Here is a 24,490-nt window from a genome sequence, read left to right on the forward strand (position 1 = left end):
TTTCATGTCAAAAGTTTAATGTTGAATTTAATATTGTTGCCTCTCTAGAGACAGTAGAGGGTAGATGCAGTCTTACCTGTTGTTTTTCTGAAGGTATCAGTCTTTCTCTGTTGACTAAAAAGAGGACCTAAAAGGCTGTCTTGGCTTAATTACCCTCCTAATAGATGATTAAAATTAAGTAACAAACCCTGTTTTCACAATTTGAGATGATGTTTAGGACAAGAATTTCCTCACCTGACTGTAGCCTGGTGTTCAGTTAAGCCATGATGCAGCCACTTTCAATGAAGAAAAAAAGATACACCTTTTGAGGAACTGTCCTCTTAAGATAGATTGTAACTGAGGAGTCTTCCTCTCTTAACTTAAGCTGTAGGTTAGGCAAATAGCTAACCTAATAGACATTAAAGATCATTCCAAAGCTGAAACGTAGAAAAAAAAAATTAAGTTCCTGTGTGGATAACAGTGAAAAATCTTGCAAATCAGTTGAAAGACTAGACTTTACTAGGTCCTTCTGATATCTCTCCATGAAGTAAAAAGCATTCTTAAAAAAGCTAGTTCATATTCTAGATTTCACTTTCAGTGTAAATTCATAAAAATATAAAACTTTCATGTTGAAAACTACTGTTTTCCTCTGGGAAACAGTTCAGTCACAAAGGGTGTGAAACAAGCTCTTGCTATTATTATTTACTTATACCCAAAGTCATTCTCAAGTAGTCATGAGGCCTAATTTTAGATTCTCACTTTACAAATAGGTGCAAACAGCCAAATTCTTAACTCTGAAGACTCTTAACAAGGAGATACTGAATTTTTTGTTGCATACTCCCGAATTATTCTCAGTGAAAGTCAATGTTATGATTTTAATGATTTTTTAATACTTAAATTCCTTAAATTTATTTATTATACCTGATTTTTACATATATAATTCATACTGGCCAAAAGTCCTATTAGATACAGAAGAATCCTGTTCAGAGACAGAATATAGTCCCTACTAACATCTACATGCCATCCAGTGCACAAAGCAAGAGTGAAGAGTGGAAATCTGTGCTCACCCTTTCACCCAGAATTTGCGGGGAGGATAGTAGGGGAAGGCGGTTCTGCTTTACAAGTACTGCTCTTGGTACAAAATCTTCCTGGGGCACAGTAACGATTGCAAAAACAGATCGAGCTTCAGTTTAGAGAAATACTGTAACTGAAAGGTCATCCAAAACTTGGTGAATAATTGCAAAGGGGTTTATTCACGCCTAATTCCTCTGGTTCCCTGATAATTGAAAACTGTTTATGTAGCCATTCATTACTGAATAAAACCCAGCTCCTTTGACTTTTTCAAAGGTATACCTTTATGTCATGACTGATTGTTCTTATGCTAATTAGAGAAAAAATTCCTAATGAAAATAACTTAATGTACTTTGCAATACACAAGAAAGCAAAATAATTAAATAATTTATTTTATTCCATTGAATTCCAAACCCACAATTACATGTGTGAACCATAGTTTCAATAACTGGCATTAAGGCTCACAAATCTGCAGCTGAAACTGTTTGAGTGCACGGTAACTATTCAATTACTGTGCTACATTATTCTGAAATGTTTTCTGGTTTCTTGTAATTACTGTGAATTGTACAACTTTTTATTTCTGCCTCTAGTAAAAGTAATAGCTGTGGAGGATGCTCTCAGAAGCATAAAATTATCAGTCAGTGTATATTGCACTGGTTCAGCATTTTAATTACATGGCGTTAATTATACAGTTGTAATTAGTTATAAACCTCAGTTATTTAGTAAAAAAAAAAAAGGGGGGGCAAAATTAATTTGATTTGGCTTTCTGGCTCTTTATGTCAGACCTAAAATCTATTTCTAGAAGTACTTATCTAGAAGCAGTGACTGAGATGCTAAAACTGTACAGAAAACAGAATAGATCATTCATAAGAGATATATACTAAAATATTTCAAAATTCTCTATTAATTGATTCACACCTCTTAATGTTATTAATAACAGTTGTAAGAAGATTTCTAAATATAAAGAGTGTGTAGTATATCTTTTTGCTTAATAGAAGTACACTGCAAAGCTTGAAATAAAACTGAAACTCAAGAAGAAACTCCAACATATTTGACATTGATCGCTCAGATGTTATAATGATTTTCAGGTTACAATTTTGTTCCCAATTTATCACAAATTAAAAAAAAAATCAAATTTGTGTGCTGTTGCTCTTTGAAGTTTACACCCCCACAGACTTCCTTATAGGCTTCAGTTTATTCCCACATAAACTTCCCTTTTTCTACTTCTTATTCTCATGAATTGTTTACGCTGAGAGAAGCTGAGTGAAGAAACTGATATTATACACAACACTAATATGCTATTGTAGTATATTTCTTTCTCTTGCATACTGTTTAATGGCATAATAAGAGGTACTTAACTGCTGGGTTTGCTTTCATACAAGTTATACCAAATCTTGAATCTCTCTCTCTCTTTCTCCCTGTCTCTCTCTTTATATATATATATATATATGTATCATCTTTATACATTAGTCTTTAAACAACTGCAGTTGCTGCATACATTGAAAAAAAAAGTTTCTTGATAAGAATTAATATCTGTAGATGTACTCTTAAAGTATCCATGAATTCTAGCACACCTGAGTGGACATTGCTGATGGATATAAAGTCATTTAGACAGAACAGTCTATCATACTTTGATACCTCAATGCCATTACTTCATGAGTGGAAACAGTGCAAGCTAGTGGTCAGAACAAACACAGGACACTTAGTATGCAGATCCATTTTCTGGGTTTGCATGATCTTGAGCTTCTGCAAAATGGCAGTATTAATACTCCCTTTTTTTACAGCTCTTTAAGGTCCACTGTAAAAAATGTAAGTAACAAAATATGAAGACAGGCTAAGAGAGTTGGGCTTGTTCACTCCAGAGAAGGTTCTGCAGAGACCTTAGAGCAGACTTCCAGTACCTAACAGGGATGACAAGAAAGCTGGAGAGGGACTTTTTTATAAGGGCATGTAGTGACAGGACAAGGGGGAATAGCTTTAAACTGAAAGAGGGGAGATTTATATTAAACATTAGGAAGAAATTCTTTACTGTGAGGGTGGTGAGACACTGGAACAGGTTGCTCAGAGAATCTGTGGCTGTCACATCCCTGGCAATATTCAAGGCCAGGTTGGACAGGGCTCTGAGCAACCATCCCATGGCACAGTTTTGGAACCAGATGAGCTTTAAGGTCTCTTCTTGTAGCTATATATACATACAAATATATTACATTTTGAGTGATGAAATAGATTTTTTTTGTAATTGTTTCCCCAGCCAACAGTTCTGCTTTCTTAAATTGCTAATACTTGGCATCTAAGAAGAAACAAATACGCCCCAAGAAAGAAAATGAATTATTTTAAAGGTCAGTATTACTTAAGCTCTTGTTTCATGCTTACAGCCCACTGAAGTTAGAAATAATTGAAAAGCATACACATATTGGACGTGACAGATCATAGGAAGAAGATTACACCAAATACTATGTTTCGAATACCCTCAGTGCCTCAAGAAAGTCATTGGACTGGAAATGTGTAAACGCTTTATACAATAGTGATTGAATACAATACTACAGCAAGGATTAAACTTGGTTTCAATTTTCCAAAGGAAATGTTAGGGGAAAAAAAGGAATCGATACTATGAGAACTCTAAACTGTGTATTAAATATAGCATATATTTTTTCTTTACCTGAGGAGCCATGATGACAGACCACTAAAAGAAATTTGGAGATTATGTTTTTCTGATTGTATAAAGGAACTTTATTTGGCCTGAATAAAAATATTTGCCCAAGATGAGGAGCTACTACAAAACCCTATTTCATCTTACAGAAATTCAATTAATGGAAAAAGCTTTTGAGTCTGAATCATCCATATGTTGTTGTTCCTAAGAAGTTTGCCAGTGCAGTAGAGACTTATGGAAACATTTTGCAGCCCCTGAGAGCACTAGTTGTATTCAGCTGTTTTCCAAATCTGTATCCACCATGTGGTCCCATGGTCTGTCCTTTTCGTAGAGTGCCAGTATAAACTAATATTCATCACATGTACCTACATACTAACATCAGTTTCTAAAGAAGTGAAGAAATCTGTGAGAGTTATTGAATTGCTACTGTTGAGTTTTCAGAATATCAGAACTCAGCACTCTCTGACCAGGTTCTTTTAGATAGTACATACAAGAAAGATTTACTGTTTAATACTTGTTTAGAGATATTTGACATTACCTGGGATTTTGGTTTAGAAAAGTGATTCAGTGAGATATTCTGAAATTGCAACAAAAGCACAATGTGATAGTTATGCTCTACAGTGAACTCACATAGTGAGCATAATTCCCGTTACTGCTCTATATATGCTAATTGTCATGGCACTGGGCATTCCTGGGAATGTTGCTGGGAAGGAATACATAGGTTGAAGCCAGCTCAAACCTGTTGCTCTCTTAAAAGTCAAATTTGCTGTTTGCTCAATGTTTATACTGTTTGTTGGTCTGAGCCGCAAATACAGCTCCCCCATGCTGGTCTGTCTGGCTCAGGAAGATAATGCATTCTGTTGATTATTTTAGAGTAGGCCATTTACATAACCAGATGACGCACTCAACTGATACAGGTGTTGAGATAAGTTCATCTGCCTTTATAATAGCTATGTCCAATTTGGACATTATTTTCTGAGCTTCATGAGCACATCATCCTTGTCTGTCTTCTCTGAGTTTTATTTCACTATAGGGGTTTATTGATCCATGACACAGAATCAGCAGTATTGCAAATTACAGCAAATGCTCTTGGAAGAACAAAAAAGAGTATGTTAAGCAGTTTGTACATGCATCTCCCTCTTTCCTTAATGAGTCCAAGTGATCACATATCATGGTTTAAGCCCAGACAGTAATTCAGTACCATGTAGCAATTTGCTGACCCTCACCTTCCTCCCCTTGCTCCTGGAGGGATGGGGAGGAGAACTGAAAGAACGTAGATCCGACGGGTTGGGATAAGAGCAGTAAGTAAGGTATAACACAAACCACTACTGCTACCACCAATAATAATCATTACAAGGGGAATAACAAGGGAAGAGAATACAACCACTCACCACCTGCCGACCAATACCCAGCCCAACCCGAGCAGTAATCTAGCCCCTCTGGCTGTCTCCAGTATATGTAGTGGGCATGACATGCTGTGGTATGGAATACCTCTTTGGTTAGTTTGGGTCAGGTGTCCTGTCTCTGCTTCCTCCTGGCTTCCCCCCCCTCCCTGGCAGAGCATGAGACTCAGAAAGTCCTTGGTTGGAGAAAACATTACTGAGCAACAACTAAAAACATCGGTGTTATCAGTCTTGGTCCCAGGCTGAAAGTCAAAACCACTGCATTGCACCAGATACTAAGAAGGTGAAAAATGACTGCTGCTGCTGAACTCAGGACACCACATTCAGATAAGAAAGCTGAAGGTTGTCAAATTCACTTTTTCCGTCAATTCTGGAATACAGAGGTCCTAATACAAAAATTTTATCAATAGACAGAAATATTATACTACACATAGGAAAGGTGAAGAAGGCATCAGTCATATGAATAATTTTTTTGTTACATTATTAGTTCTCTGATAGCAAAACAAAGAGGTTTTTTTTAATGTTTTATAAAGATATCTATGAAATACTATCCAGTCACTACAGAGAAGGCCTTTTGAGAATAATCTAAAAATACTCAAGGTTTCATTTGCATTTAAAAATTGACATACATAGAAGTTCTTATGCAAACTGTTGTTTGAAGGTCTAGTAGAGAATGCGTGCGTGTCCAGTTTTACATAAGCTACTTAATAACAGACAAAATCTCAATTTGTGGACAAAGAGCAAATCAAGTTGAATAGGCTTCCTGAGGCAAAACAGGAGGTACAACTTTATGCAAAGTTAAGACTGATCAGAAGGGAAGGATATTTTCAAATTTATCTATTTCAGCAGATAGGGGCTTGTATGTCTGTGAGGATAGCTTTTACTATCCCCTTTACTTTTGCAAAGTGGACTCATTCTATTCTCATATTGCATTTTTTGTTCTTAAGAAAGTCTTTTGATATGTTTACAATGGAATTGCCTGGGGATTTGGTTGGGTTTGTTGGTTTTGTTGTTTTTTCTTTTTTTTTGTTGTTGTTGTGGGGTTTTTTTTTTATTTAGTTTTGTTTCCAAAACCTTCTAAAAGTGGGTAATGAAAACTGAAATGCTGTAACTGCATTTTAATTCATTTAGTCTTCTTGGTTTTGGCCACTTAGTGCAGTTGAAAAATAACTCCAAAATTTAAAGAAGCAACTTTCCTTTTCTAGATATCCATTTACTCTCTCCCACATTAGAATACACTGCTTTCTCAGTATATAGGCACTTATATTTCACTTTAAATAAAAATATAATATTAACTTCCACTATAGCTCAGTGGATTATTCGTAAAGTTGGTAATAAAGTTTTGAATAATAGGGACTGGAAAAGGAAATCATAGAATAGTTAGGGTTGGAAAGGACCATAAGATCATCTAGTTTCAACCCCCATGCCATGGTCAGGGACACCTCACACTAAACCATATCACCCAAGGCTTCGTCCAACCTGGCCTTGAACACCACCACGTATGGAACATTCACAACTTCCCTGGGCAGCCCATTCCAGTGCCTTACCACCCTCACAGTAAAGAACTTCTTCCTATATCAAATCTAAACTTCCCCTGTTTTAAGTTTAACCTGTTACCCCTTGTCCTACCACTACAGTGCCTAATCAAGAGTCCATCCCCAGCATCCCTATGTGCCCCCTTCAGATACTGGAAGGCTGCTATGAGGTCTCCACGCAGCCTTCTCTTCTCCAGGCTGAACAGACTCAACTTTCTCAGCCGATCTTCATATGGGAGGTGCTCCAGTCCCCTGATCATCCTCATGGCCCTCCTCTGGACTTGTTCCAACAGTTCCATGTCCTTTTTATGTTGAGGACACCAGAACTGCACACAATACTCCAAGTGAGGTCTCAGGAGAGCAGAATAAAGGGGCAGGATCACCTCCTTCGACCTGCTGGTCACGCTCCTTTTGATGCAACCCAGGATATGGTTGGCTTTCTGGGCTGCAAGCGCACACTGAAGCTGGCTCATGTTCATTTTCTCATAAACCAATGCTCCCAAGTCCTTCCCTGCAGGGCTGCTCTGAATCTCTTCTCTGCCCAGCCTATAGCTGTGCCTGGGATTGCTCTGACCCAGGTATAGAGTATTGAAAACCAATTGATTCAAAATGGATGAGAAAGAAAAGAGGTGCCTCCAGGTGTCACCTTCAGTTCTGTAAAATGATTTTCTTGCATTCCAGTAGTGCTAAAATAGATGTCTGCCTATGTACGTACCTTTAAGACTTTTAGTAAATTTGCATGTGATGATGATATACTAAATATAGTGCAGGCAGCTAGCATTTTGGCTGACAAGTCAGATTTTCAGTTCATCAAGCAGGTCAAGACACAGACAAGGTGCTCTGCCCAGGTATACTGAATCATGACCTTTCCAAACTCTTAGGTGGTTTAGCAAGCAGGCAGGGGTTTTGCCTGCTGCATTGTCCACAGGCAGTTTACAGTCAAAGTATGAGATAGCTATGGTACCTGTGTGTATGCTGGAGGTGAGCTGAGTTGCAGACTGCATGGCCACACCTGAGACCGACAGCTAGGATGTAGACTTTGGCACGTAACATGGATCTCTGAAGTTATCTTCTGCTCTATTTCTGATGCTGGGATTCTGTCATTTTTTACCTCCTCCTTGTCATAGCTTTTGTTATCAATACATATTCAGAAGTGTTAAATCAGATGTCTGCCTGAAACATTTAAGATTTTCTGTAAACTTATAAGTGAAGGTTATATGCCAGATATATTCCAGGCAATTACCTTTTTGTGATGACAGAGATTTCACAGTTTTATACTGAGACAATTGCATGTCTCTAAATCAAAGTTTATGAACTGGAGTACTGTACTGTTACTGTACTTATTTGCTATGTTCACTACAACTAAGTCCCACTTCTTTTATTACAAGTAGAAAAGCACATACACTCCCTAGGAAACAGGCAGCCAGTGAGGTATCATTTTCTGCAAGATTTATGTTCTTTCTGTTTGGAAAAGTCTTGTTTTTATGGCCGGGAAGTTTATTTTCATGTATGAGTGGCATAATGCAATGCTGTGGCCTTAATTCAGCATCTACTTTTTTCCATATTAGAAGTACCCAATGTCATTTCTCTTCACTGAAATATTTCTCTACAATTATGAGAATTTTTCCCCTTTTACTAAGGAATTAAAAGGTAAATGTTTAACACAAATGGCTCACTATGGAGTTTTGTTGGTAGTATATGCAAACAAGCAACTCTTCAGTTTTACAGACTTTAAACTAGTACAAGATACTCTCTTCGGAAAAGGCTGTCATCGACTAGGTTTTCCTTTTCATTGGATTCTGGTATCCTCTTCATTGCAGCAATCACTTTTCTCAGCTTTCTCACATGATCATTTTGGGGGTTTTATAGATAGGCCAAAAAGCTGATGTGTGAAGGGAGGTTCTGTTATTTATTTTGTTTACTTTTATTTGTTTTCTGTTTTATTGAAGAGATACTTCCATATAATTACTTTCACATTTATCTCCTTTTGCCCAGTTGCCCATCAAAGAAAATATTAGTCACATTCAGAAATCTGACATAATAAGCTGTTTGAGCAAATGAATCACTTTTAGCAATTAATTAATTACACAATTATCAGTTTGTCAGGGCAAGCAGGGAGTTTTACATAGGCCTGACATCATAGAATCATAGAATAGCTAGGGTTGGAAAGGACCTTAAGATCATCAAGTTCCAACCCCCCTGCCATGGGCAAAGACACCTAGCTCTAAACCATATCACCCAAGACCTCGTCCAACCTGGCCTTGAATACTGCCAGGGATGGAGCATTCACAACCTCATGCGTACTTTGATGATACTTAAACCTAACAATTTTATTTGAGAGTGCTGGCACCTAGAGTCCTGTTTTGGTATCATGATCTCATCCACTGCTACTGGTCTGGGAAACGTATCAAAGTCGTCCTGGCTCAAGGTGGAGGAAGGAGTGCCTGAGTGGCACCTGCCCAAAAGCTGATGGGCTCTAACTGTGGCTTTAGGCTCAGCTACAGTAAAAATTTTTGCCTCAAGTTAATATGCTTTCCAATTTTAAGTTGGCTTGAAAGAATTGACGGGTTTTCTCTAGGGACTGAGTTTTTAGAAGCTAAATACTAAATATTTTCCACTGTTGTGATTGAGTTTAATTCCTTTGCATCCACAGGCTTCAGGAAGGGGAGTACCAGGGCAAAAGAGTGTAGCTGTAAAGTTTTAAAGTGTTCTGAACTGCTATGGGACCCTAAGCTTCAGCACATGTCTGGTTTGGGAAGATTTGTGAGGCTACAGTACTAATGCACTTCATGCAGCTGGAAATTAGGAGCATGTTCTGAAACAAGTGTTCTGCTTCCATTGTATTTCTGGTGTTTGCCTTTCTGTGGATGTTTACTTGTCACTTTTTATAATGGTCTTGTTTCTGGAAACATACTGTAAGTAAATATACACAGGGAATGTATTTAACATGCACTTTTTATACATGTTAGCTAGTTTGGCTTGGATTGTATTATTTTTAACTTCTGAAGACTGGGGCACATCTTGGAGAAACACAAATCATAAGCCAAATATTATACAAAGAAACCTGCAAGAAGTTTGTGAAGTATTGCTTTGCAGTGAATCTAACAGATTCGTATCTGTGGGCAGGTGGGAATGTCTGTATGCATTCTATTTCACAGGGGAGGTACAATGTAAACGCGATTTATTTATGCTACAAATGCACCAGGATTTCTGAGAATCAGTATTAGTAAAATGTTTTCTATTTCTCTTGATGTTAGCTATTGTGAAGGCTGAGTGCTAAAGAAGGGCTAAGTTATAATCTGAATCTAGTAATGTTTAAAACTATCTAGTGAGAATATTTAATAGTCCCTATGGGTATGTTTGTGAGTGTGAATGTATTTCACTAAAACACTACCTTAGAAAGATTAAATATATAAATATATACATATTTTTATAAATATATATAAATATCTAAATATAAAAAATAAATATAAAAAAAATTATTTCCTCTCCCCTTCATATGACTCTTTCAGATCTTGCAGTGATACCTTCAGTCCTGAACTGAACTTTCCTGAATAGAAGAGCTCAAAGCTGTCACATATACTCTGTTCTGAACATTATCATCTGTGTTTATTTAGTTATCTGGAAACACAAGGTAGTAAAGGGGACAGACATACGATTGAATTGATAGTAATGTAGCAGGATAATGAACTTCAAACTGATATAGTTACTCTGTAGCACCTCAAAGGCAACTGGGCTTGTTTGAAGTGTAACTTTCACTTAGAGCAGGTGATCAGAATTCAGTTTTCAAACTGATGGTCACACTTCAAACAAGCCTAAGTGCTTCTGAAGTGCTTGTGTGAAGATTAGGTAGCAAAGCTTTCTGTGACACACACTTGTAGGAATTATTTTAAAGGTCACTTTAAAAAACCCAAACCAACCAAACAAAAAACCCCTGACAATCCCTGTGTTTGCCCATTTCTGATTTGTCCTTTTTATGGAGGAACATGGATAGTATCGTAAGTATGTTATTTCAGATTCTGAAAGGGGAAAAAATACACTTTTACTGTGGAAGGAAGAATGTGTTCTGAATAGCAGAGTTGTTGACCTATTATTAATAACTGAATGAGTGATCATGAACAAAATGTACAAAGGTATAATGCTGAGGAAGAAGAGAAGGAGACAAATGGCAGAATAGTTTGTGTTCCCCAAAATGAGAGAGAAGGAAAGGTCACGCTGTATTTTGTCAAGTTTGCCTGGGAAAAAAAAAAAAAAAAAAAAAAAAACAACCAGATGCTGTGCAGAGAACTAAGTTGAAGCTAGAGAGGTAAAGAGTTTGAAAAGTGAGTCAGGCATGCTTAAATTCAGCCAGACTTGTAAACTGGAATTGGCACCAAAATAAGCTGTGCATTCCTTACCAAAATTATAAGACGAGGCCTGTTCTGTTTACTGGTAAGTGTGTGTTACTTCATGCAGTGACCCTTCATATATCCTCTCTGTCAGGATTTATTTTAGGTTATTTCTTAGGGCTATGTACTGACCTCAATCTGCCATATAATGAGAGTTGTATGTATGAATGTACGTGCTGAAGCCATTGTACAGTCTGTAAAGCGCTTCAGCAATTTGCATATTGTCCAGGGCAACTCAATGGCCTTATTTCAGCTGTAACAGTTATTTTTTCTTCCTAGTAGCTGGTGCAGTGCTGTGTTTTGGCTTTGGCCTGAGAACAATGCTGGTAATACACCAGTGTTTTAGTTGTTAAGTAATGTTTACTCTGATCAAGGGCTTTTCATTCTCATGCTTTGCCAGGGAGGAGGGCACAGGAAACCTGGAGGAAACAGAGACAGGACACCTGACCCAAACTAGCCAAAGGGGTATTCCATACCACAGCATGTCATGACCAGTATATAAACTGGGGGGAGAGAACTTGGAAGGGACTGATCACTGCTCAGATTGGGCTGGGAATCAGTCAGCAGGTGGTGAGCAATTGTACTGTGCATCACTTGTGTTTTCTGAGCTTTCATTTCTTCTCTCATTGTTTCCTATTATTATTGTTATTTCCATTATCACTATATTTTAGTTATTAAGCTGTTTTTATCTCAACCCATGTGTTTTACGTTCTTTTGATTCTACTCCCCATCTGTCCCAGAGGTGGGGAAGGAAGGGGTGAGTAAACAGCTGCATGGTGCTGAGTTACTAGCTGGGTCTAAACAATGACCCTCCATTTATAAGTTTGTGTTTATTTTAATCTTGAAAAAAAAAAAAAAGGTAGGATAAATATAAGATAAAATATTGTCGTGGTTTAAACCCATCCAGACAGCTTGTTAACTCACTCCCTCCCCCCTTCTTGCCCTCTCCCTACTCTCGGAGGGACGGAGAGGAGAATCAAAAAGAATGCAACTCCCACGGGTTGAGATAAGAACAGTTTAGTAACTAAGGTATAACACAAATCACTACTGCTGCCACCAGTAATAGTAATGGTAAAGGAAATAACAAGGGAAGAGAATACAACACCTCAGCACCAGCCGACCGATAACTTGCCCCCCAGCCCGATCAAGCACCAACCGATACCTCCTCCAACCCTGCAGTCCACCTGCCCTTCCGGGTAACTCCCACTTACATCCTGGGCATGACGTGCTGTGTTATGGAATACCTCTTTGGTCAGTTTGGGTCAGGTGTCCTGTCTCTGCTTCCTCCTGGCTTCCCTCTTCCCTGGCAGAGCATGAGGCCCACAAAGCCCTTGGCCAAACCAAAACATCATTGTTTTTTCAGCTCTGTTCCCAGCTGAAAGTCAAAACACAGCACTGCACCAGCTACCAAGAAAGAGAAAAATGACTGCCACTGCTAAACCCAGGACAAATATATATGAAATATATAAAATACATACTCATATACAATATACTCGTATATACTTTATGTTAAAGAATGTCACTTGAAAATAATAATACAGTCTGCAATATAACTATATCTGCAAATTATTTATGAACTTGTAGAAGTGAATACTTATTTACTTATTAAACAGATATTTGTCTGTTAAACAAAGGCATTGATTATTAAATAAAAAACAAAGTTGATGGTCCAATTTCCCTTATTATATAGCTGATTCTCTTCCATACTTCAGTAGTATGATTTAAATAAAAAAGTCACTATAGCCCCAACTAACACTTTCACTTCTGAGAAGTGTGCTGCCATAGTGTCTTACATGACTAATACTTCTACAAAATACAGTATGTGTAGTAGAACATTCTGAAATATGACTAATTAAAACACACTGTAAGCCAGTCTGCAGTTTCATCCTGCACTATCTATAATATTATGAGCTGCTTAAACCTCACCCATCTGAATTACAAATTCATCTTTCTTGTATTTACAGATGTTTATATGAATGATGTTTTAGCCCATCCCATTTCAGTAATAATCTGACAGCTGTTTAATTTGGTTATATACTCCGTGTGCCTCAGTGTTCCCATCAGTCAGGAGGAAAGCACTGAAGGCACAATTGCTATTTTCAAAGTAACAGGGTATGCTGTCCTTCATTGTGATATCTATTCCAAATTGATCTTGCTAACCTGAACTGCAAGTCAAAAGACCTTTTAATTTTCCATTTGCTTTTTATATGGGGGGGGGGGAAAAAACCCACAACCCAATTTCAATTTAATTATCTTCATTCTTGTTCATGAATATGTGAGAATGAGTCTAGTTTGATAAATTGGATTTGCTACATTGTAATAATAAAATATTTAAAAGTAGGCTATATTTTTATAATCTTTTATGGGATCTATAATCTTTTTATGTATGGAGGCTGTCAAGTCCTTTGAAGCCTCAAGTTTTATAGCTTGATACTAAGGAGACTAGATTTTTAGCTTCTACTGTCTTGTGCTTGAGATTTTTTTTCTGAGCTTTTATGAGTGCACATCTGTTGTCATAACCTGAAGAGTTTCCCAGAACACAGGAAATTTTATGGAAAAAAAGTAAAAAGCCTGTTGTCTATTTTATCATGTCTTTTTCCCTTTGTCCTTCTATTTTATTATGATTGTAAATGTTAAATGTGGCACAGACCAGTACCCATTGGGTGGACATTATTCTTCAAATAGTATATATTTTAGGGATCAGTATGCTACAGGTAATACAAAGTACCAAATCTAAATTATTTTAAAATACAGGAGTAGAACAACATTATTAAAACAGCAGACTCTGTAGTTTATTCAGCAGTTTTTTAATTAAAGAGAAATTGACTGTGAAAAAAACTCGAAAATGTCTACTGGGTACTTTTTTTTAGCTGGAGTCATGTAAAATTTAAATTTCTACATGACAATTTTTCAGGCTAATTTTGGGAAATAATGAAACGGTTTTGTGTTTACCTGTTTGGTACTGATTTGAGAATTATAGTTGGGCTATTGCTTGTGTTTGTACTACTTGTTGACAGTGATCTAAAATCATGTGAATTCCATTCATATTATTATTGACTTATTTCAAGTAAAAAATGGCAAATTTGTGCCCAGATCTTTGTGTGTAGTGTCTGATTTCTTCCTGAAGTAATCCCGTATTAGAATGTCATTCCCAAAAATAGAGCCATTGTAACATTCATGTTGCTGGGCAGATATACTTTGGCTTCAAAAATCTGTGGGAATTAATCTTTATATGGCAAGTGTGTACTGTAGCAGGAAAATGGAGCAGGTTATACCACAAGTCTTGACAGTGGCATGCTCTTCTCATTCATTATCTTTATCTGGAAGTACTATCACATGAACTAATATGTAAGCAGATAACAGAGTTTCTTTATGTTTGACTTTTGAAATATAATTTTGAATACTTTTTTGTATTCTTGTTCTTCTAACAAATTGTTAAAATAACATGATACAGCTGGTGAATTTAGATGACATTTACATAAGAGTAAGGTTACATATGCTGCAAAGCTAAACCAAAATATGTATATCCACATTCATTCAATATGTTCAGTGGCCTTAATCAGATATATAACTTTTACCTAGTATAATCCTTAGTTCTCTATTGTTCTTTTCAGGTCCTTTCTAAAGTCAGGCTTTTTTGAGTTTTTTTTTTTTTTTTTTTTTGAGGTACTGAAAGAGAATTTGTGTGATTTTCTTTTGCTCGGCAAAACCCAATTTTATCTCTTTTAATTTGTGACCACAGTCACAATGGTAAATAATTCATCCAGAATAGTAGACCATCTACAGAGAGGCTGTACTGATCCTAGAAGGGGATGGCTGAATAAGTAAATATTCACAAGACTTAATTCAAAATCTGATGTAGATTCAACTGAGAATTTAAAGAAGGAATACCTTCTTGACAGAAAACTGTACAGTAGTTCTCCATTTGTCCAATTTTCACTGAATGATGCTGAATGTATTGAAATTGTTTAATTCTTGCAGATATTAACATGGGCTCTGAGACTTCCAAGCAGTACTGACTGTGTACTTATGTGTGAGTAAGGACATACTGCAAAATTTCAGTTGGTGCCCACCTTTGTGGGACAAAAGGAGAGGAGAGGGAGGAAGGGAGTAAGGCAAGAAGGAAAGAAAAAAACAATAGAGTGTGGGGTCACACGTCCACTGTATTATGGAGTTAGTTCTCTCTCTTGCATAACAGACATCTCCTCCTCTGTTTTTCTCTGTGAATTAATGAACTCTTACATTGTGACATTTTATCACATTTTCCCCATTTTAGATGTCTTGCAGACTGATAAATAACTCAAACCATCATTGGTAATTCCTGATAGTTTGAAGCACGTTTTGTGGATATGTAAAAGCCACTAAGATCACACATGAAAAGCAAAGCACCTTATTCCCTGTCTGCAAAGCATGGTATGAGTCAAAGAAAGTAACACTGAGTTTAAATTAGAGGTTTAGTAGTTCAGCATGATGTGGTCCACCCACATCATATTATTTCTCATATAATTTATTGGCCAATTTTCTTGAAGGGGTAAAAGAAAACACTACATAAAAATAGTGAAATCAATTTTGCTTGCATTTATTTGTGGAGAAGCACAGAAAATTCTCCTGGAAAAAGCATCATAGTACAAACGTATCTCATAATATTTTTAAAGAGACAAACTCAGACTACAATTCTGAAAGTATGGGGTTTTTTAATTGTTTTTTTTTTTTTAATATATGAGGAGACCAAGATTTTAATCCAAACCAGACTTCCTGGTTTCACTTGGGCCCTGTTACAATACATCAGGGTACATCTTATCCAACCTAAAACTTGTGTACAGATGAACTCTTACTTTGAACAGAAATGTAACAATAAACATTTCAGAGCATTGACACCAAACATACATACTTAAATCTTGCAGTCAACCTAATCTAGAACCAAGAATTATTGTTATGGCTCTTCTGTACTAAGAAGATAAACAGTGAAATATATTCAGAATTTTGTAGTGCTTTGTCTTGTTAATGGGAGCCAACAAAATTGAAGTCTGTCTGCTGCTAATGAGAAATGACAAAAATAAATAGCTGATCATTTAGAAAGTGTGGAGATTTTCCAACAATATTTCCAATGAAGGAACGAGAAGAAAAGAAAGTACAATATTTTTTACAAACTTTGATTGGATGAAAAGATAATAAATGAGAGAGTAAAACTGTGAGTGAATTGTGGTATATACTACTTTTCTATGTTAAATAAGTTACCTCTAAATCTGTAGGAAAGCAAATCAACTGACATAGCTTGTGTGGAATGTAGAATAAAAATCATAAAGCTTTACCAGTCTTTCTTCATGCAGTGATTAATTTGTTCAGACCTTCCTGAAATGAGCTGTGGTTCAAAGATGCACTATCCAGAGGAGATTTTAGGCTGAATCTCCCAAGTGTCTCTAAAATTGAATTTTATGTTAGAGAGGTTGGTTTTTTTGAGTTTTTTTTCTTTTACAAATTTTCTCCTTTCAGTAGTTTTGTGGGTGTTTTTTCTTTTGGGGGTGGGATGATGAGAGACTGTATTTTTATTTCAACTCCTCTGTACTGGACTGTGTACCGACACTGAACAGTTGAGTACTGCAGATATGAGGTCTCATAATTTCTGAGGCATACCCTCAGTTTGGAGACTAGTTATGTATGTTTTGTGCGTATTTGTTCATACAAAATAAATCTCAGAGGCCTTTCCCGGGAACAATAAGCAAAGAAAGCAGCATTTGTGAAGCCATCCCCTAGAGGCAGAGATTTAAGGCAAGAGAGCTGTGGTATGCCTCCCTAGCACAGTCCTGCTGCCAGCACATCTGGCAGCTCTGTCAGCAGGCCTGTCCCCATGGCCTCCCACTCTCCTGGGCACCCTCCAGCCTCTGCTCTGACTGCGCCTCAGGTGTCTCACCAGGGAAAATGATTCAGAGAAAACTCCAGGAACTTGCCAACAAAGTTTTCAAGCTGACAAGCAGGTATTCTTTACTGCGGTACCGGGAGACAACAGGGGATAGCTCCTAACAGTGTGTCCCTGTATTGCTATACAAGCCATCCTTATATAGTCCCTGGGCATACATACATATTCATGAGGCTACATATGGATTACATCATTTTCCAGAGAGTTCACCACATGCGTACAGAATTGTGGTGGTGGTCTCTGAGGGTCGCTTACTTCTTCCAACAATCTTCATCGCTTCTGGCAGCCTTCAAAGCATGCGCAGTAGATGCTCATACCAGTTTAATTGGTTTGTTAGCACCAGAGACATAATAATCCTCCTATCCTCCTACTTACCAGTTAGTTTAACTGTAGCCCATCCTGGACACCTGCGGTTCCCAGATACTCCTTATCCCTGTGTCCTGTTCTTCTAGACTGTTTTTCTTAAAACTAGGCCAACTATAACGATTTATCTTGTGAGCATTCTCAGTAGGCTCTCTAGCTGTACTCTTTTTTTTTTCTCTATGTATCGTGCACCTCAGTAATTTTCCATTGCTACTGTTACAAAGCCATCAAACTTAACATTACTTAAAACTAATTCTAAAGATTTCTATATTCAATTTTGTGATTTTGTGCCCCTTTGTCTCAAAAGGCTGTGACTTTTTATTATTTCTCATGCCTAACGGTCCTTTCGGTGGCTACAAATTTCTCCTGAATTTGCTTTCAAGACTTCCAACCTCTCTTTAAAGATAAACATGGGATAAATGACAAGCTGTCATTTTGAGTCAGCTGATTTTCAGTCACACTGCTTTATAGCCCAAGTATTAAGACAAATGAAACAGCAGATAAGGTAGGCTCTTTACATTATGTTTATTCAAGTGACAAAAATAATTGTTCTTTCTTGGGTTATCATAAAACAAATTGTAAGTGTCCTGATGTCATAGTATAATATGAAAGCAGTACAGTCAGCTGAATAATTTTCATACAGTTTTAATTCACTTCAGTTCTTAGTTAGCTTTCTAGCCATACAACTTCTACATAAGCTTTAAGAGCACAGTTGTGCCTGTCAAATCAAATTAATTATGCAACAAATACTACCTTCAGGGCTCCCAAAGTATGACTGACCATGCAAGATTTCTGCTGCAAACAATAATTCCTGATGACAGTATTCCCTTGATCCCTGGGAATGGGAGGGAATTGCACAGGCAGAGGTTGTTATCATCATGTGTTATTGATTACATAACTGGGTAAAACAAAAATATGCTTTGCTTTGCTTCTAACCTGTGGAAGAAATACATTTCCTGGAGCATTCTCATATCTCAGGGACACCTTGGATAAAAAGGGTATATTTAAAATGAGTTTTACTTGCAGTTTTGGAAACATGAGTTGAAAAACTTGTTGTTGTGAGGTTTTATCCTAGTTATTGATTCATCAAAGCAGATGTGACAGAAATACTCATTTGTAAACCTCCAGGGAAAACTCAGTTTTACTTTGAGACTTTCCCTGAAAAGGCTTATGATAAAGGAAAAAAAAAAAGCCCTCTTTCTATCATCATTCAATTCAGAGAAGTCAAATCTCTTGACAACCAAGCAATCTCTGGTAGTTCAGAAGAAGAGAGGTATGAAGAGGTGGCTGCTTGTTGTAAATGCTGGAGCTGCAGATGCATCAACAACACAGGAATTTCAGAGAGAAGCAACAACTAAATAATTAAAAGGCTTGAAGGGCCTGTGCCAGTGACTGACACAGAAAGTTATCAAATACTGGACTCAGGTAGCACAGCTAAAGTGGGTGCTAATAGTTACTGTGAAGATAAGCTGAAGATATTTCAAGGCTGCAAGGATACCATGTTAGGTATGCGACTCTCTGGGAGCAGAATTTTGGGTAATGGCTTGGGTTTAAGCAAGGGGAAACGCTGATGACCAAATAAAGTTTCCCTAAGAATAAGCTCCATGCTGCTCAGCAAAATAGTCGGAACTTCATTCCTTATTTAAGATTGTGTTGACCAAAGCATTAGTGACTGTTCTGCTGGTAGCAGGCTTACCTTGGCACAGCAAAGAATATACAGTTTAATAAACTCGTGTCTTTTTCTGATTCCAAGGAAAGCAACTAAAGCATGTTACCAGACTGGTTTGCCTTATTGTACTTAAACAATTGAACTGGGAATTACCAGATGATACTCATCCTTTTCACCATTTGTCACCCATCCCAATGCCCAGTGTATTCCAAAATCTCTATTTCAATTCCAACTGAAACAATACAAAGAAATATGAAAAAGTAAATAAAAATGTACTACATAGATTACACAGAAAGTTTATTCTGTGAGGTTCTGAAAGTACTATAGACATTTATCCATGTGTATAAACTGTATGTAAATTAGTAACAAGAGTTTCACCCTGTAACCCTATAAAGTTCCTCTTACAGGAATATGAAGAAAAAAAAAAAGTGTGTGTGTGCTTTTGTGCTTCAAAATTCCAGTTCAGTCTGAATTATGATCATTGGCTTTCTATTAAACACAGTATTTTAATCTGATACGTAACATTAATTAAAACCTTAAGGACAGAATTTATTTTAAGCAAAGTTCTAGACAGAATAACTCTGCTGGACAGTCAGTTTCTGAATCCTAGAGTAAGACCTACAGGTAGGAGTTCTAATGGTACTTCTGGGAAGTGAGAGAAAAGGTTTAAAATTTAAGTCTCATTTTCAAAGCTGTTAAGGGCTTTAACATTAAGTATGCTGTATGCTTGTAGCCTCACAAGTTCTTGATCACTAGGATGTAAAATAAAAATACTGATTAGGAGTTATGAAACATATGATCAACAGCTGATCTGTAAAAAAAAAAAAACAACAGCGAGGATGTCAAAACAATGCTTTCCTACATGCAATTTGCATAGAGGTTTACTGTGAATCTAGTTCCAGCTACTGAAAAATTAAACAAAGCAAGCCCTTAGTTACACATTGTCAGCATATCACTTGAAATCTATCTGAATACTTTAAAATATATTATTAATAATACCATATACCATAAACTATTTAGAAACTTTATTAAAAAAGAATGTGCCTAAGAATACCTACCAAGCATCTGCTGAACAGCACTTTAGTTCAGATAATAACTGCTTTCAGCAACTCAAGGAAAAACAGCAAACCCAGCCCTTTTGAGCTTATTGCTAGCTTTTGTCTTAAATAAGTAGATTTAGTCTCAGCTTTATCCAACTGGCTGATACAGTAAACCACCTGGATATGGTTTTTTTTCTTAAACTGCTTTCTTGGGAGGGAGGTAGGGGAAGAATTAGGAATGACTGCAATTTAACCCTGGCTGCTTGTGGGTGCACTGACTATTTGCCTCAAACGAAAATGAATTTAATATTTAAAAATATGCCTATAACTTCTTAAGCATCAATGCTGTCCATCAAGATATCCTTTCTTTTTGTTGACAAATGATCACAAATTGTAAAGGTTTTTCATCCGTTGTTTTCATGAGAAATGTAGCATCTGTTTTTTGCTGTAGAGAAGAAAATCAATCACTGCAGTTTAGTATATGTCATGCCTGTCAAAAACTAACACATAAAGAGTGAAACCTTTTCATTATTAAAAGGAATGACAACTATGTGTCTGCATTTTCTACAGACAAAAATCTCTGCTTAATCTTGAAGAGTAACAGTAGTGGTAAAAATCGAGAGATTTTACCAGGAATTTTGATAACTAAAAAATACGTTTTTCAGAAAACCTCCTAGTTGCAGGTATGAAACTTAACATCAGGACCAAGTTATAATCCAGTTTCATTTTATGTTGTTATTTCATAGGAAACTGACTCCGTGCTAACGAACATAAATATTGCTCTGACTCATCACAGCCTTTCACTATAATGTCCAAATACATTTTAGTAGTGAAATTCAAATATCAAGTAAAACTAACAGGGGGTTTTTGTTTGGTTTGTTGTTTTGTTTTGTTTTTTTCACAAAACACGTTATGTTTTTCTGATATTATATAGATTTTGATTAGTGAATACCTTTTTTCTCCCATGCCATGTTGCAATAGCTGCCTTACAGAGAGGCAAGTGCACTCACAAAGCAGATATGTTGAGCTTAACTTCATTATGTGTAAAACGTATTGTCTCTTGCTATGAAATAGGCCAGTTCTGTTTCTCTTCTGGTGTGATTCTGATAGCTTCATATGGGGGATTTTGCCACCAACATGAACCTTCCTTTGTTTCTAAACTTAAGTCAATGTTTTCCATAGGTACTTTTTATTAGATATGCCTGGATTTTAAATGGTTTTGGTAGATACTGATCTTTACACACACCATTTTAGTTTGTGTTGATGATTTCTAAATATTATTTAAATCCTTACACTCTAGACTGCATGTGGATTTGATTATTCTAGTGCTTACATTCTTAGTAACTTCATATATCATTTTATTCAACAGGAATTTGCTGCACTGACGAAAGAATTAAGTGCATGCAGGGAACAGCTGCTTGAAAAAGAGGAGGAGATTTCAGAACTGAAAGCTGAAAGAAACAATACAAGAGTAAGTATACAGCAGATCTCTTCTGGAAATCATGTATACGTAAAGGAGGAGGAATATACTTAAATATAAATTTAGGTCTTCATTTTTATAGGCAAAATTACAGCTTTTACCTGAGACTTGTAAGACTATCTAACAGGACAGATCTACCTTGCTACAGTTTAGAGGAAGTACGTTAGCAAGATGTATTACAAAAAATAGCAGATTTAACATGTAATATGGTGAGCACATTCAGTTAAATGCTTTCTAAAGCAAGGGACTTATGCAGCCTTCCAAGCCCCAGGGCCTGCCCAAGTAACCTTCACATATCCTCATGTCTTACAAAGGCTAAAGGCAAGGTTGCAACAGACCCAGCTTTCTTTTGTGCTTTGGATTTGATCTGAATAAGGATGAGATGAAGGCTGCCACACATGTCATAGACTGCTTCGTCTAGATGCAGCCATGTGACCCTCACAGTAAATGTCACTTACCATACAGCTGAGTTAGGACAAGATTTCAGCCTTAAATTTACCATGTTCTACTTCATCAGAAGATGTTATTCTGTCTGGGGACAAGAATATGTGATAGCATGTTCTGAAAATTCTCAACTGCTGTACAGAATGGTTTTCAGGATAAAATAATTTGCACATTCAAGTATCTGGACAAAGGCAGAACTGATCCAGAAATGGAAGAGGGGAGCAAAGAAGACTTTATGGGGTGTGGAAATACGTGAGAGAAAAAAATGAAGTAGCCCCAGATGAGACAGGAGTCAGGCTGGTAATGAACATATGGAATAGATCTCAGAGACGTTCAACACCAAGGATGATTTCTCACATCCATATTTAATTCTTCTGTGATCTGGGTAACTCTTCATTTTCTTAATCATTTCATTAAACAAATAGCACTTTGGCTGGTCAGATAACATTTTTCTTTGGTCAGCTAATTTGCATTCTGAAGGAACTGTTAACAACATACATGACAAAAGAACTGCGAGAGGGTTTTTCTTTCTTCTGCGTACCTGCATCACCAGGGTGTCATAGACTTCAGAAATCTAAGGAAAGACGTATGATACAGGTGCCTGCAAAAAGGCAAAGCTGCTCCATCTACTTCCATGCCATCGTGGAAGTACAGGAGATGATCACATTTAGCACAAAAGTCTTAGAGGTGATTTCCATCACCTCTAAGGTTTGGGAGATATGATGGGAGTCATAGGTATGACCTACATTTTCTCACACGAATCTCATACATTCTAAACTGTCCAAAATGACTCCCACGAAAATAGAATGAATTAGTAAAAAAGCATGTAGGAATTGTACTGTATTTTTTTAGGTTTAGCAAAACATCTCTACAAATCTCAAGACTTTTAAAGCTGCTTAAACTTTAAGTAACTGCTATATATATATATATATATATCGGGTATTTTAGTATTTAATGCAAAAATAGGAAATTCCATTAAGAAAATTATTTACATAGAATAAAGAACACTTTGTGTTAATTTCCAGAACAAATTTTCGAATGCAGAAATGTAGTTAAAAAATACATTCAGTTGTACCTATTCAGCAAACTATATATAACCATTCCTGCATGGAACATTTATCAATTTCCCTTTCTTTACAAAAAAAATACCATATAAACTAAATTTGCAATGTTATCTTCTCAGTTGTCCTAAGTTCTTGCTAAGTATGTGCATTAGTCTGTCTAGCATAGTGCTTTATGCATTTCGCTACAAAACCCACGGAACGTCAACTTTGGTATGTTCAATCTGCAATGTACCCATACTTACTATGGGTATGACATAAGCAGTGCAGACTAGCAGAAATTCCCAAACAGCTTGGAGCCAAAGATACCTCCTTGCCAAACAACTGTGAGAGAAAAGGAAGATGAGTCAACTGCAAGTCACATCTAAGTCAGACTGAGCTCAGTCATAGGCATTTTCTTTGCAAACCAAGAAGCTTAAAGATACCCACTCTTATGTTTCTTGTGTTATATAAAAGAAAAATTGGTAAGAGATTTTCCAGGAGTACTGATACCAAGGAGGGAGAGTTGTAGGGTGTGATAATACTTGTAAGAAGTCCTTGGAGTTAAAATTAGTAAACTCTACCAGTGTGTTTTCAGTGAGGATGAAACTGGGTATTGGAGATTAAAAGCTTTATGCTATGAAAAACACATAAGAAGTGCAAGAGATGTTACAGTAAAGAAGAGGGGAAGACGTATTCCAAGGATTAATGGGGAAGGAGAGAGAGAAAACATTCATGCCTTACCCTGACCTCTAGCTTTTTCATTAATAAGTTATCGCCCCATCATGTCATATATGTGTTCTTGCCAGTCTAAACTGCCACATATATCAGTTGTCAGAGTTTGCTCTAATAGTAGTGCTGTCTTCTAGAGGCTCCTGTACATATCTTTTATAGGGAAAGACCAGAATTTTAGAGACAAAGGTGTTGTCTTCAGAATACAGTCTCGATAAGGTGCTAGTGATGAGAATTCTGGCAACACTCATTCACAAGACATTGCCTAGAAAGAAGCGTTTTTGCAAACTGAGATTTCTGCTGTTACTAATGCAAAACAGCATTAATATTTTTTAACAAAAAGTTGCTCCAAAATTCTTCCATGGTTAAGCAAAGATTTTGGTAAAGTAATAGTGTTTGGGGAACCACTGATAACACTTTTGTGATGAGGAAATTAGATGTATTTTCCAATATATTAATTTAGTCCAAATAACGTTTCTTTCTTCCATCCCATTAGTGTACACATTTAACCCAGATCTAGGTTGGCTATGTTAGCAAGCCTTACCTGCATCCCAGGACACACACATGCATAGCCACAGGTAGTGGCTCACTCACTACAAACATTTTTCTTTCAAGTAGCAGTCCCTACTACTTTTAAATAAAGAGGCTCAGTCCCAAATTCTCAGATTGCTGTTTCTGAATCTTTTAATCCAACTTTTTATCTCCCTGGGGTAGCAGCATAAATACACTGTTTGAAGTACCTACTGCTTCAAAATGAAGATAGCAAGAAGAAATAGAAG

The 24,490-nt window shown here is 36.7% G+C and overlaps 1 protein-coding gene across 8 annotated transcripts in view; it reads left to right on the forward strand.

The window, feature by feature from the left end:
* PPFIA2 (PTPRF interacting protein alpha 2) overlaps positions 1-24,490 on the forward strand; it is a 338,209-nt gene that overhangs the window by 188,657 nt on the left and 125,062 nt on the right. For all 8 annotated transcript variants that reach the window (XR_009727817.1, XR_009727819.1, XR_009727818.1 and 5 more), the window contains one exon: positions 21,385-21,486. Coding sequence is in view for 2 of the 8 variants with exons in the window: in XM_061369361.1 (XP_061225345.1) it covers positions 21,385-21,486 (102 nt within the window). In the remaining 6 variants the exon portion in view is untranslated. The remainder of the gene's footprint in view (positions 1-21,384; positions 21,487-24,490) is intronic.

This window comes from Neopsephotus bourkii, unplaced genomic scaffold, assembly GCF_033783945.1.
Source record: "Neopsephotus bourkii isolate Nb327-2 ecotype Australia unplaced genomic scaffold, CSIRO-AGI_Nbou_v1 NB_1493, whole genome shotgun sequence".
In the NCBI taxonomy this organism is placed as follows: domain Eukaryota; kingdom Metazoa; phylum Chordata; class Aves; order Psittaciformes; family Psittacidae; genus Neopsephotus; species Neopsephotus bourkii.